This window comes from Erinaceus europaeus, chromosome 10, assembly GCF_950295315.1.
Source record: "Erinaceus europaeus chromosome 10, mEriEur2.1, whole genome shotgun sequence".
Classification (NCBI taxonomy): Eukaryota; Metazoa; Chordata; class Mammalia; order Eulipotyphla; family Erinaceidae; genus Erinaceus; species Erinaceus europaeus.
In genome coordinates, this window is record NC_080171.1 from 120,242,225 (window position 1) to 120,255,835 (window position 13,611).

Genomic DNA, 13,611 nt, shown 5'->3' on the forward strand with positions numbered 1-13,611 from the left:
ACAAGAGTTTTACAGCTGTTAAAAATGATGGAGTCTTCTCCTTTACCTCACCTTGGATGGAACTTGAAGAAATTATGTTAAGTGTGCTAAGTCAGAAAGAAGGAGGAGGAGGAGGAAAAAGAGAAGAAAGAGAAAGAGAAGAAGGAGGAGGAGGAGGAGGAGAAGAAGAAGAAGGGGAGGAGGAGGAATAGGAAGAAGGAGAAAGAGAAGAAGGAGGAGGAGGAGGAGAAGGAGAAAAGGAAAAAGAAGAGGAAGAAGAAGAGGAGGAGGTGGAAGAGGAAGAAGAAGAAGAAGAAGAAGGAGAAGGAGAAGGGGAAGGAGAAGAAGAAGGAGAAGGAGGAGGAGGAGAAGAAGAAGGAGAAGAAGAAGAAGAAGGGGAGGAGGAGGAGAAGGAGAAGGAGAAAAGGAAAAAGAAGAGGAAGAAGAAGAAGAGGAGGAGGAGGACGAAGAAGAAGAAGAAGGAGAAGGAGAAGGAGAAGGAGAAGGAGAAGGAGAAGAAGAAGAAGAAGAAGAAGAAGAAGAAGAAGAAGAAGAAGAAGAAGAAGAAGAAGAAGGGGAGGAGGAGGAATAGGAAGAAGGAGAAGGAGAAAGAGAAGGAGGAGGAGGAGAAGAAGAAGAAGAAGAAAAGGAAAAAGAAGAAGAGGAAAGGGAAGAGGAAGAAGAAGAGGAAGAAGAAAAAGAAGAAGAGGAGGAGGAGGAAGAGGAAGAAGAAGAGGAGGAGGAGTTACTAGATGATTTCACTTAGATGTGGAATTTAAGAAACAAGACAAAAAGAGAAAGCACAAAGTGGAACTGGAACCGGGGGCAGCGTGTTGCACCAGCGCAAAGGACTGTGGGGCAGGAGAAGGGAAAGGGTGGAGAGGATACTGAGGCTCTGCTGCAGGAAGGGAGAAAGGGCCTAAGTGGAGTGAGGATGCTTTGCAAACAAACATCGCTGGGAGATGAGAAACTGTACCCATGTGTCAACAACTATACTGTAAACTATTAGGTCCCCAATAAAATGATAACAAATGAAAGAATACATTTACTTTCTGGTTAAAAAAGAGTTTATCTGTGGCTTAAGAACACAGTGTGTATTTTTTTTTTATGGAACAATTTCAGCGGTTAGTGCTCAAATTAAAAAAAAAAAAAAAAGGAATTCTGAACTTTAATAGAAAACAAATAATTGGAAGTTTCTTGTCTTCCAGAAATACAAACTGAAATTTATAACCAATCAACAAAGCCAAACAGAAATACTCACTCTGAGCCTGCAACCCCATAACAAGTTAGAGATAGTATCTAGGTAATATGGAGTTCTAAAAATTCCTAGATTCAACCTGATAAGTACCTTTCTCCTTTCATGTTTTTTTTACCATCAAAAAATAAATTATACTTTCTATAATGCTTCAAGAAAATATCAAAATGCTGACATTGACCCATTTTGTCACTCTGTTTTGCTTCTCTTAAGTAATCACAATGATTATAAATTCAGGCATCTGTTGAAAAGGTGAAGACAAAACAAAAAAACAAAGTTTAGTCAGAATTTTTAAAAGCTTTAAAGTGAGTTGACTTTAAAAGTGAATTCTGTTGTCTTGCTGTATAGAAGAATGAGGCTAAGTAGGTCATCTGTGAGTTCTGGTTCATTTTCTCACTAGCTCATTCATTTATTCACTACACTTTTACTGAGTATCTTCTTTATGGTGGTTGCAGAGATAAAAGTGAGCAGACTTCAAAGTCTAGGGGCAGGACTCATCCGTGAAGTCAGCCGGAGCCAGGTAGCAGTTGAGTTGAAAATTCCAATAGGCATTTCCAGTAGACACACATTCCGCTGACCCAGCTTTTCTGCATCTGCATTATGGCTAGAAATATCTGGAATGCTTGTCCAAAACACTCAAGTCAAGTCCTACCCTAGGCTTCCTGACTCTGAAATTAGTGTATACCACAGGGACCTGGGACTCTCAATTTTTCATAAGGGCCCAGATAAATCAAATCACAAGACACAGCTCCCAGTCAGGTTTAAAGATTCCCTGCGTTGCACCGATCTCTTTCAGTTGGTGACAGCTGGCCCAAATGAAGTAGCAATTCCAAGTCCCTAACTACTCAACATCTTGTCATCAGTTTTGAAAATGCATATATCACAAAGGTGTTATAAGGGGCACCACTCTAGAGGGGAAGACAGCACAATGGCTGTGCAAAAAGACATTCTTGGGGCTAGCGAGATAGCCCAGTGATTATGAAAAAAAGACTTTCATGCCTGAGGCATCAAAAATTCCAAGTTTAACCCCTAGCACCACCATAAAAAAAAAATTCAAAAAGGTAAAATTTCATGCCTGTGACTCTAAAGTCCAAAATTTCATCCCCAGCACCATCAGAAACTAGAGCTGAGCAGTGCTCTAGTAAAAAAACAAAAACAAAACAAAGGTGAGAGCTTCACCAATTCTCCCCAAAGACAAATCACATCAAAGGAACTTTGGTGACAACTGCCATGTCTCACCTCAGATACAATGACTACTTCATAACTCGAGTCACTCAAGAGTAATGAATATGGGTGACTGTGGAATACAGTATGGTTTAGATCTACTATTAGTAGATCTAAACCATACTGGTGCAAACATAAGTTATATATATATTATTTATTTAGTTATTTTCCCTTTTGTTGCCCTTGTTGTTTTTTATTGTTGTTGCTATTGTTATTGCTGTCATCATTGTTGGATAGGACAGAGAGAAATGGAGAGAGGAGGGGAAGACAGAGAGGGGGAGAGAAAGATAGACACCTGCAGACCTGCTTCACCGCCTGTGAAATGACTCCCCTCCAGGTGGGGAGCCGGGGCCTCGAACCGGGATCCTTATGCCGGTCCTTGTGCTTTTACACCGCATGTGCTTACCTGCTGCGCTACCACCCAACTCCCAAGTTATATATTTTTTTAAATGCAGGGCCAGTCCGTCATGTATGCATATCACTGATCCCAACCCAACATTTGCTTTTTATTTTAGATAGAGGGGAGACACTCTTCTATCCACAGAGAGTCCTTGTGAAGCTTACATATCAAATGGAGGCTCCAATCCAGGGTTTTGAGTGTGGTAGGGGCCCTCACTCCACTCAGGAAATCTACCTCCCGTTCCTTGCTTGTACTTTTCATCAGGTATGATTCTTCCAAGAGTATCAGAAAATATTCTGACATTTTTCATAGAAAATAACTTTGGGCTCCAGTTATTTTCTGTCCTGAGCTAAAATGAAGAGTGAATCTAGAAACAGTGGGGCATAGTCTCTCCTTGCAAATAGATTCGTATGGTACCAATAAAAAAAAGATCTGCATAGCAAGCTTCATGCTCATAGCCTTCAGTTAAGCTTGCCTCATGATGACCAAGCTCTTATAGATCCATTATGAGCCCTCTGTCTCTCTTTTATTATCATACTGTTTAAAAGATGACAATGCTCTGGATTCAATGTGTAACTTGAAAGATGACTTAAAACAAGAAAAACTGCAACAGTTCTTTTTTTTTTTTTTAACATGGTGAAGATTGTTCCGAGGTCAAGCTCTTAATTGTTTCTAATTCCTTTGGGGCTCTTCCAAAGTTTATTTGATTTCCTAAAATGCTTGTCAAAAAATCATGACTTATGTTTTTATATTTTCTTTTATCTTTACTTGCTTATTGGATAGAGACCATCAGAAGTCAGAGGGAAGGGGGAGATAGAGAGGAAGAGAGACAGAGAGACTGCAGCACTGCTTCACCACAAGGCGTTCCCCCCTGCAGGTGGAGGGGACTGGGGGCTCAAACCCTGGTCCTTGCACATTGTAATATGCGTGCTCAACCAGGTGCACCTCCACCAGGCCCCCTTGTTTCTATGTCTTCTATGCAAAAATGTGTTGTGACTTTTCTGACAACCCAATGTGGTATTCTGGTATTATTGGATGGATTAAAATTACAACGAGGGTACTGGAACTCTGTTGCATCTCTAGACTAGGAATTGTGTGATTTTTCAGTGTACTGCACAGAGTAATGGTAACTATTCTTTGATGGAGTATGAATATAGTCCACCTTGGTAACTGAGTAGTAGAGCCTTGTGGAATAATTGAGAATTTAGTATATTCATATTGGCTACTTCCAACAGCTCGATTTTTTGTTTGTTTGTTCGTTTGTTTTGTTTTTGGAAAGTTTGATAACAATTTCCTTGAGCTCTTCTGAAAATCTCAGGCACTTGACCTGACTCACCTTAGCACCTGTGTATGACTGAAAAGCAGCAGCCCGCCCTCGTTTCCAGCCCTCACTCAGCCCCTAATCTTAGCCGCAGGCGCCTGCACAGGCCCCTCCAGTGACAGTCCTTTCATCGCTCTTTGTTTATAATGCGTATCTATGAAAATGGGAGTTCAGCATGGGCTTGGAAACATGTGAGATGGAATTTTAAAATACAGGAATCCATTGCCAGAATAAAAGGGTTTTAGTTCAATGCATCCGGACGAATAGTGACAGCTTGCTCACTTTCTCTCTCTCTAGGGCAGGCGTGACCCCATTGTGAAGTACAGGTACACCTTCCCAAAGCTTCACTGTGTTTACTTGTGGAAAGGCGAGCTCTGCACAAAAGCCCAGGAATGGAGCACATTTCTTCTAACAACCATTTATTAAGTCAGCCAGCTAAGTAATCACTACAATTTTCTTTCTAGCATGCATCAGTTTTGTACATTTAGCAGTATTATTCCTGGGACAGAAGTGTCTTTTCAAAGTCATCTTCCTTTCCAGTGAACGTAGGATTTCTTCTTAATTGTACGCTTGGAAGCTGCAACTGCCTCCTGAGTTGTTTCTGAGCACACCACTGCAACGGCTCAGCACTGAGAACCAAGTGACATGAAATCCACATATCATCAAGACTGTGAGCTGCCAGCTCCCCATTTCAAGTACCCAATTAGCTCCCATTCTTTGTCTGAAGATACTCCGTGGCCGATCAGCCCATGCTCAGTGCTTTGATTTCCTTAGCAAGACCTGGGAGTTATTTGAATGGGGCAGCATCAAAGCTACAAACGATGTGCAGGAAAACATCCTCGGTCAGTCAGCAAACTGTAAGATCTGACAGGAAAGACACTGAAGGTTAACTCTCAAATTCCCTCCCACCTTAGTGTTTTGAATAACTAAACATGTTCATCTGTTTTATTTTCCCTTTTTTGCTCAGTACTTCCCTGTATCAATAAAGAAAGGAGAATTCATAAAGAATCAATATCTAAAGCCCACCAGGCAACCACTCTTGCTTTCATGACGTCCACAGTGCCGAACATTAGCAAAGAAAACCTTACCATGCTACTTTTGAAAGGCACCGATGGAAACTGGCAGTGAAACAAAGACCACTATTTTCCCTGTAGTAAGCTCTTGGGTCATCTTCAAAATATGGTTATGTTCTTTCCTGGAGTAGAGTTGCTGTGAGATCAAATGACTGAAAAGGCTAGGAGAGAATGACTGTTCAGCAGGAAAAGTGTGGTGCTGTTGTCCTAGCTTGCCTCTCGGTTACAGCAAGGTCATGGAAATTCAGTGTGAGCCCAAATTCAGCAGCAGACACCAGCGGGCCTGATTCTGGCACTCACCAGTGTTTGTCTGACAGCTGCATGTACTTCAACAAGTGGATCTGCCCAATTCAACTCAGCGGAGGAAGGCTCGTCCTACGATCTCTCACTGAGCCAGAAGGTCAAGTAAGAATTCCACTGCTGTCTTTAAATAGTGTTGGCTCCGGTAGGCTACCATGGGTGAGGCTAGCAGTGTATCTATGTGCTCCTGGCAGGGATATGCAGATCTCCGGTTGCTGTGGAGTGGGGAATAGACAGGGAACTTCTTCAGTTGCCTCCTAGTGACGCTGGTAAGATCTGTTTGCAATATTCAACAGAGGAGCTCACGCACCCATGTGCTAAGAGGGCTCTGGTATCTGATGATAATAGCAAGAATCGGCCTTCTTCTTTTGTGGATGGGAAAACTGACTTGAGAGTCACTTGGGGAAAAGTCACTTGGCTTATGAATAAGTCACATAAACCCTCCTTTGGGCAGTCCTTAGAAGTTAAGATAGCAAACAACTTCACACTTAGCTTACTTCCCTAAGAAACCTGAGAATGAACTCAGAACCCACTGTCCCAGTACTCAGCTGCTCCCCTCAAATCGGCTGAGGGAAGGGTGAGGGGAACCAGGTCTACAGGTGGTGCAGCAGAGGACTTGGCTGATTCAATTCAGCTGTGTTCTCTAGTGACTGGACTTTGTTGACTCTGAGGCGCAGTGCTTGCTATGGGATCAGAGCTTGCTGTTCACTGTAGAAACCCATGCAGGACAGCCAAAATGCCAGCGCCTTAGTAGAAGATAGAATATTATTCTTCAGTCCGACCTACACAAAATGCTAATGTGAATGTTTGCCTGGATTGAGCTAAGGGTATAGTACGAAGGTAGGCAGCCCTAAGTGCTAAGTCTTGATATTATTTGATGTGTTCTGTAAACGAATAAGCTCAGAAACCAAAAAGTCGATTTTCTGTTGATCTGAAGGCCCAGTACTTTCTTTAATGCCACCTTTTTTATTTGTATTCTTTAACTCTAAATAAATAGCAGTGTCTCAGAGACTCTTGCCTGTCCTGATAGCACTAGGATCTAATGATTCTTGTGGCAGAAAATGTATAATTGCTTGTTGTGATATCTGTGTTTAGCTAACAACTGTAAAGTCTTACAAAACAAAACAAACAAAGTATTATCTTAGTTTACCCAAAGAACTTTCAGGTGTCACTAAACTTGTTTTTAATATCCATATGTGAAAGCCAAGTGGCAAATATTAACCTCTGGTGCATGTTAAAGGCTAATTCTTTTTGTGTATGTGACTGTGTCTTCTCTCTGCCTCCTCCTGCCCTGCCTTATGACCAATTTTTTTTTTCCTCCCAACTACTAGCTCATCTCTGGAAGTGAAAAACAAATAAGGGAGGAGAAATTAGAAAGAGATGCCTGAACTATCAGCTGACATCTCTAGAAAGACTGAGGAATATGACAAGAAGGTGGAAGCTGTCCATTAAAGTTGTTTCTGCCTTGTTATCGGGAAGTCATCGTGCTATGCCTGTCACTCACCAGGCATAAGTAGGAGAAACCAGCTCTTACTCTAAAATGTGTCATTTTTAAAGACATTTCCCAAGACTGCCCCAGAATTCCAGGAGTAAGCTCTGCCTTTCCTGTGTGATCAGCAGCAGCAGAGCCCAGCTCTGACACCAGCTTTGGTCCCAAGTAATGTTTTGTTGAGACTAACTAACCTCAGTGTCTTGCCGCTGCTAGTCAGCTGCAGGCCACCGAGCCAAAGGCTGAACCCAGATGGTGCACTGCACTTGGTACACTGCACATTCTTAGCCATTTACATTTTGCCTTTACAGTGCATCGGACTGGCTGCCTACTATTTCAACCATGGAATCTCACTACGCCTCAAAGGAGCCAGAGCAATTACTTCTCCATGGAGAAAAGCAACACATTGATTTCAATGTATGCTCAGAAGGAAAACAAAACCTAGTATTATGTGCATTACCCAGAATATACAGAGCTCAAAGAAAACACCTACCTAGAATGGGTGTTTGATAACTGAACATCAGCACAGACCCTGACCAACACAGTTAAGATCAGAACGTCTAGACAAGAGAAACACCTAGTGATGGGGTCTCGGTGAGCTGAACTATCATCTGTACCGCTGCTGCCCACGTCAGTTGTGCTTTTTGTCCTTCAAGTAGCTGAAAAGCATCTCCAGTCCCCCCTCCACCAGCTCCGGCAGAGGCCTCGATAAAGGGTTATGGGAAATGTGGAGTCCTTTGTCCATGGGATTCCAAGCAATCCGCTCCAGTCTACTTAGCAGGTGGAGTTCTTCCGGGAGATTCTGGATATCATTGTTGTTCAAGTTGAGCAACTCCAGGCTTGTCAGTAAGCAGAGAGACCTGGGGAACGAGTGGATCTTGTTACTTTCTGCGATGAAGATCTGTAAGCTGACCAGGCACTGGATGCTCTCCGCGATGTTTTCCAGACGGTTAGAGCCCACATGCAAGAAATTCAGCTCCTTCAGTGAAAAGACACAGATGGGGATGTGAACAAAATAGTTGTTGCTAAGATTCAGCTTCCTCAGCCGGGAGAGGTCTGCGAGGCTGGCGGGGAGCTGGGACAAGCAGTTGTGAGACAGGCTTAGGACCTCCAGGTGTCTGCAGGCGCTCAGCTCAGGGGGCACCTCCGTCAAGTGGTTCATGTTTACAAACAGCACCTTCAGGCTCCTCAGGAGGCTGATCTCCCGGGGCAAGTTCTTCAGACGGTTTCCACACAGGTTCAGCACCACCAGCCTACTCAGCTTCCCCACCTCGGGAGGGAGAACTCGCAGCTGGTTGTGGGACAGGTTGAGTTTCTGGACCTCGGACAGGCCCCACAGAAAGTCAGGGATGTCTGTCATGCCCTTGGTGACCAGGCTGAAGCTGACGTGCCTCATGCCTCGCTTCAACAGAGACCGTGGGTCCTTTCCCGAGAGCAGGGTGTCATCCCACGGGGAGAATTTCTGCCTTCCTCTCAGGAATCCCATCTTCTTGGGGCTCTTTTCCTTGGCGTGGGCACTAGACGGCTTGGCCCCCATGCCTTTTCCTCTACCCCACTCTCCTCCGTTGCCTTGAAGTTGAGATGTGTGTTGAACTCCAGCTGCTAAAAGTTGGAGACGAGGAAGTCTGTGTGGAGGTGAGTGTGGTCAGGACGTTCCAATGTGGAGGCAGCTCAGGATGTTGAAGATGCCAGGTTGTGGCCACAGGAACTCTGGGCCTGTCTGGGAGAGTGGGCTTGGGTGGTTTCTCTCTGAGAGGCCGTAGTGTAATGCTACCCTTGTTGCTGAGACTGAAGAACTGAAGCGCCCGTTTCCCTGTGAGGGCCGCAAGACAGCTGTCACTGTCATTCTGCCTGTGTTTTACTGGCCTGGTGTGTGCAAACAGGTCACAGGAAGCCTGCCTCTAACTGTCCCTCTCAGCTCTCCTGGGGGCATCACAGCCAAGCAGGATGATTAACAGGTCTAACTCCTCCAAAGAAGCAAAGTGGAAAATTAAAGCTGACCATCAGAGCCCTGTCTGCATGGCTGATGGGAGCTTATCTAGACCCCAGAGACAGGCTGGGTCCAGTAGTGGTGAGACTGACATTCACAGAGCCTTATGCACCTGCTTCAGGCTGGGGAGAATGGTGCTGCTATGAACAGAGGACTGGAGGAGACCAAGGTATTTGTCAGAGGTCATGTAGTGAGGAGATCAGTAAACAGGATTAGGGCTCCCACTCCCACTCTAGCCAGAGAAGTCCTAAACTTCTCTATTTTACATTGGGTTTCTGGTTACTAGGGGACACTTTAAATGTCTGAACAGTCAGCTGAGTGTCTGCCTCAATACAGCAAACCCCAAGCCCAGTCCTGAATCCCATCCAGGCAGAATAGCATAGACAGGTTGCCCTATCTTCCCCACCCCCACCCTCAAATTAAAAAGGTGGACTCATCTCACTTGTCGTAAGACAAGGCAGGAGAATGAGGAACATCAGATGATCTCGTGTACAGGTAGAACTTTAAAATCAGGGAAGGAAAGGCAGAGCACAGGGTGAAGTTTGACCCAGGTGTGGCCTTTTGCAGCAAGGCCAAAAAACGAGATGGGCTGGGGAGAGGGTTGAGTGGGCGTTGCAAACCCAGTGCATGATAGGAGGGGAGGGCCTAAGCTGGTAGTAGCAGTGGTGTGCCAACACCTATCATGAAAAGATCAGTTATTGTACCCATGTGACAACTGTCCTGGTTTGTCGTTATTTTTCTAATAATAGAATTTAAAAATATATTAGCTTATGCACTAAGTATGTTGAGTTCATTGTGGTTCTGTGATCATAGTTGCGTACCCCTAATTTCAAATGTTAAAGTCCTAAGCCCAGTAGCTCAGAGCGTGGCTATGACTATATTTAAAGATCAGGCCATAAGAGGCCAGTAGAAGAAAGTTAGTCAAGCAGAGAGGTCTGTGGAGTAATCCGTCCTGCTGGCTTCCTAACCTTGGACTTACAGCTACCAGAAATGTGAGGGAGACAGGGGGACGGGGAAGTCTACTGTTTACGTTGCCCAGTCTGTGATAGTTTTGTTGCTATGGACCTGGCAAAGTAATACAGTTGGGAGGAAAGAGGCACATTCACTAAGCTTTAAAAAAAGAATCCTAAAAATAGGTAGTGATTAGGGGAGAAGGGATATTAACACTTGACGGCCCAAGTTCTGAGAAAAGGGTTTGCCATCTGGAGAGAGGATTTGGCCCTGAAGTTTACTGGCAGTGAATGGCCTGGAGAACAGAGCCAGTCCTGTGACTGTGGCCTCAGTGTGGTGACAGCAAGTCAGGACTTAGGACTCATGACAGGGATTTGCTGGCCATTTCTGGGGGGAACGGCAGGCCCCTCCAAGGAGATCAGGGCTAAGGCAGGAATGGCAAAAAGACACGATACAAACAACGTCAGGTTACTTCTGATTTCACTTGGTATTTGTTTGTTTTTTTTTTTTAAGAATTCTTTTTTTTTTGTAATTTTATTTATTTATCTTCCCTTTTGTTGCCCTTGTTGTCTTTTTTTTTTGTTGTTGTTGTAGTTGATGTTGTCGTTGTTGGATAGGACAGAGAGAAATGGAGAGACATGGGGAAGACAGAGAGGAAGAGAGAAAGACAGACACCTGCAGATCTGCTTCACTGCCTGTGAAGCGACTCCCTGCAGGTGGGGAGCTGGGGGCTCGAACCGGGATCCTCATGCCGGTCCTTGCGCTTAGTGCCACCTACGCTTAACCCGCTGTGCCCAGCTCCCTTCACTTGGTATTTGAAAGACATCTGAACACTTTCAACTTAGGGAGATTCCCCCTGGAATTCTTCACCAAAAGTGGAGAGTAGATTTCTTTTTTTTACAGGATATTTAGTATTCTTGCAGGTAATGGGGGCAAAAGAAGTAATCTGGCCAAATTTGGATCCTACGTTTTTTATTTGTTTATTTTTCCTTTATTGGGGGATTCATGGTTTATAGTCAACAGTAAAATATAGCAGTTGGTACATGTGTAACATCTCTCAGTTTTCCACATAACACTGTGACCTCCCACCAAGGCCCTCCTCCGCCACCCTGTTCCAGGACCTGAACACATCCACCCCAGAGTCCTTTACTTTGGTGCAATACCCAGACTCCAGTCCTAGGTCTGCTCTGTGTTTTCCCTTCTGTTCTTGTTTTACAACTTTTGTCTATGAGTGGGATCATCCCATGTTCATCCTTCTCTTTCTGGATTAGGGTACTAAGTTTTTAAAGCAGATCATGGTTTATCTGTGTAGATTTCATGTGATGATTGAGTTCTGTTGTTCGAAAGAATAAAATTCCTGAGGTTTGCTCACTTTACTCTTTCCATACATATGACAAATTACAATAAAGCTCTTTAAAATATTTTTTATTTTGTAAATGTTTTATTTTTTAATTTTATTTATTAATTATTGGCCAAAGACAGAGAAATTGAGAGGGGGACAGAAAAGATAGAGAGAGACAGATACCTGCAGTCCTGCTTCACCACATATGAAGCTTTCCCCCTGCAGGTGGGGACCAGAGGCTTGAACCCGGGTCCTTGTGCACTGTAATGTGTGTGCTCAGCCATGTGCATCACTGCCTGGCTCCAGAGGTTGTTGTGTTTATTAAAATGTTGGTTCCTGGGGGATTCACAGAGGTTGCAGCTAGCATTAAGACTCACTACGGAGACCACACAATTGACTTTTGCTAGAAAAAAGTGTTTTTTAAGGTTCTCAATATATTTCATTTTGGAATAAGTTTCAGAATGAAGTATCATTGGACAAGTTCTTTTTTCCTTAATTATTTTAATTCTAGAGCATAATAAATAATGTGAGTGGTCCAGGAGATGGAGCAGTAGAAAAGGCATTGAACCCTCAAGCAGGATTTCCCAAGTTCAATCCCCAGCAGCACATGTACCAGAGTGATGTCTGGCTCCTTCTCTCTCTCATCCTATCTTCTTATTATTATTATTTATTTATTTTTGAAAGAGATGAAGAGAGAGAAGGGCACAGAGAGAAACATCAGAGTCCTACTCAGCTCTGGCTTATGGTGGTGTGGGGGATCAAACTTGGGACTTTGGAGCCTCAGGCTTGAGAGTCTCTTTGCATAACCATTATGCTATCTACCCACACCCTCTCTCATCCTATCTTTCAAATAAATAAATATCTTTTTAAAAAAGTAATGTGAGGGAGTCGGGCTGTAGCGCAGCGGGTTAAACGCAGGTGGCGCAAAGCACAAGGACCGGCGTAAGGATCCCGGTTCGAACCCCGGCTCCCCACCTGCAGGGGAGTCGCTTCACAGGCGGTGAAGCAGGTCTGCGGGTGTCTGTCTTTCTCTCCCCCTCTCTGTCTTCCCCTCCTCTCTCCATTTCTCTCTGTCCTAGCCAACAACGACGACAACAACAATAATAACTACAACAATAAAACAACAAGGGCAACAAAAGGGAATAAATAAATAAAATAAAATATTAAAAATAAATAAATAAATAAGTAATGTGAGTCTGGTGCAGGAGGTGGCGCAGTGAATAAGGCATCGGACTCTCAAGCATGAGGTCCTGAGTTCAATCCCTGGCAGCACATGTACCAGAGTGATGTCTGGTTCTTTCTCTCTTTCCTCCTGTCTTTCTCATTAATAAATAAATAAAATATTTTTTAAAGTAATGTGGTTGCCTTTGCAACCTAATGAAGTTATAGAAAATTTCAAAGTTAGGACTCCCAGTGTGTTTGCTATATTTTTATATCCCAGTGACTCTTGCTTCAACACATGAAAACCAACATTTACTCTTTCTTTAATCACAAATAAAATAAAACAAATGGTGAGCATGTAAGACAAGACAGCATAATGGTTATACAAAGAGACTCTAATGTGTGAGGTTTCCAAGTCCAGGTTCAATCCCCCACACCACTGCAAGCCAGAACTGAGAAGTACATAAATAAATAAATGGAAAAAAGACATATCAAAAAAAAACTTAAAGCAAGCTACTTCTGAATTTCCACTAATAGAATATAGAAACCAATTCTTTTCACTCTTACTGCATCTACATGCCATGCCTCTTAATTTTGGAAGAAATAGATGTGCATAATTAAGTAACTTATTAAGGTGACCATATTAATGATTAATTTTTTTAAGATAGAAAAGTATGAAGAGAGAAAATATTAAGACTGTTTCCTACAGAGACCTACTTCTATATTTCCTTTTATTTCCTCCAGGGTTATCTCTGGGGCTCAATGCCTGCACTATGAATCCACTGCTCCTGGAGGCCATTTTTGTTGCCCTTGTAATTGTTGGATAGGACAGAGAGAAATGGAGAGAGGAGGGGAAGACAGAGAGGGGGAGAGAAAGACAGACACCTGAAGACCTGCTTCACCACTTAGGAGGCTTTTCTCCAGCAGGTGCAGAGCCGGGGACTCGAACCAGGATTCTTGTGTGGGTAATTGTGCTTCGTACTATGTGCGCTTAATCCATTGCACCACCACCCAGCCCCCGCTTGCCTGAGTTTCTTATTGAAAGACCATTCCACTCTGGGTAAGTAACTTAGCCTGTCTGTTTTTCCATTTCTTTGCATGTGAATATGGAGATAATCACAGTACC

At 43.5% G+C, this 13,611-nt stretch overlaps 1 protein-coding gene and 1 long non-coding RNA gene across 3 annotated transcripts; both read right to left on the bottom strand.

The window, feature by feature from the left end:
- Positions 1-4,577: 4,577 nt before the first annotated feature.
- On the bottom strand, positions 4,578-7,013 carry LOC132540949 (uncharacterized). 2 transcript variants are annotated; one of them, XR_009552158.1, is made up of 2 exons: positions 5,268-7,013; positions 4,578-4,808 (listed from the first exon to the last, which is right to left on the bottom strand). It is a non-coding gene; the product is annotated as an uncharacterized LOC132540949 (long non-coding RNA). The 2 variants fall into 2 exon arrangements; XR_009552159.1 differs by having other exon boundaries at positions 4,578-5,043.
- A 522-nt stretch (positions 7,014-7,535) lies between these two features.
- LRRC30 (leucine rich repeat containing 30) lies at positions 7,536-8,578 on the bottom strand. The gene has a single exon (XM_007517154.2). The coding sequence runs from the start codon at positions 8,576-8,578 to the stop codon at positions 7,673-7,675; it is 906 nt and encodes a 301-aa protein (XP_007517216.1). The 3' UTR covers positions 7,536-7,672.
- Positions 8,579-13,611: the final 5,033 nt, after the last annotated feature.

Bases quoted from the DNA above. Each gene is read 5' to 3' on its own strand.
- LRRC30 (XM_007517154.2), bottom strand. From the start codon at position 8,578: ATGGGGGCCAAGCCGTCTAGTGCCCACGCCAAGGAAAAGAGCCCCAAG.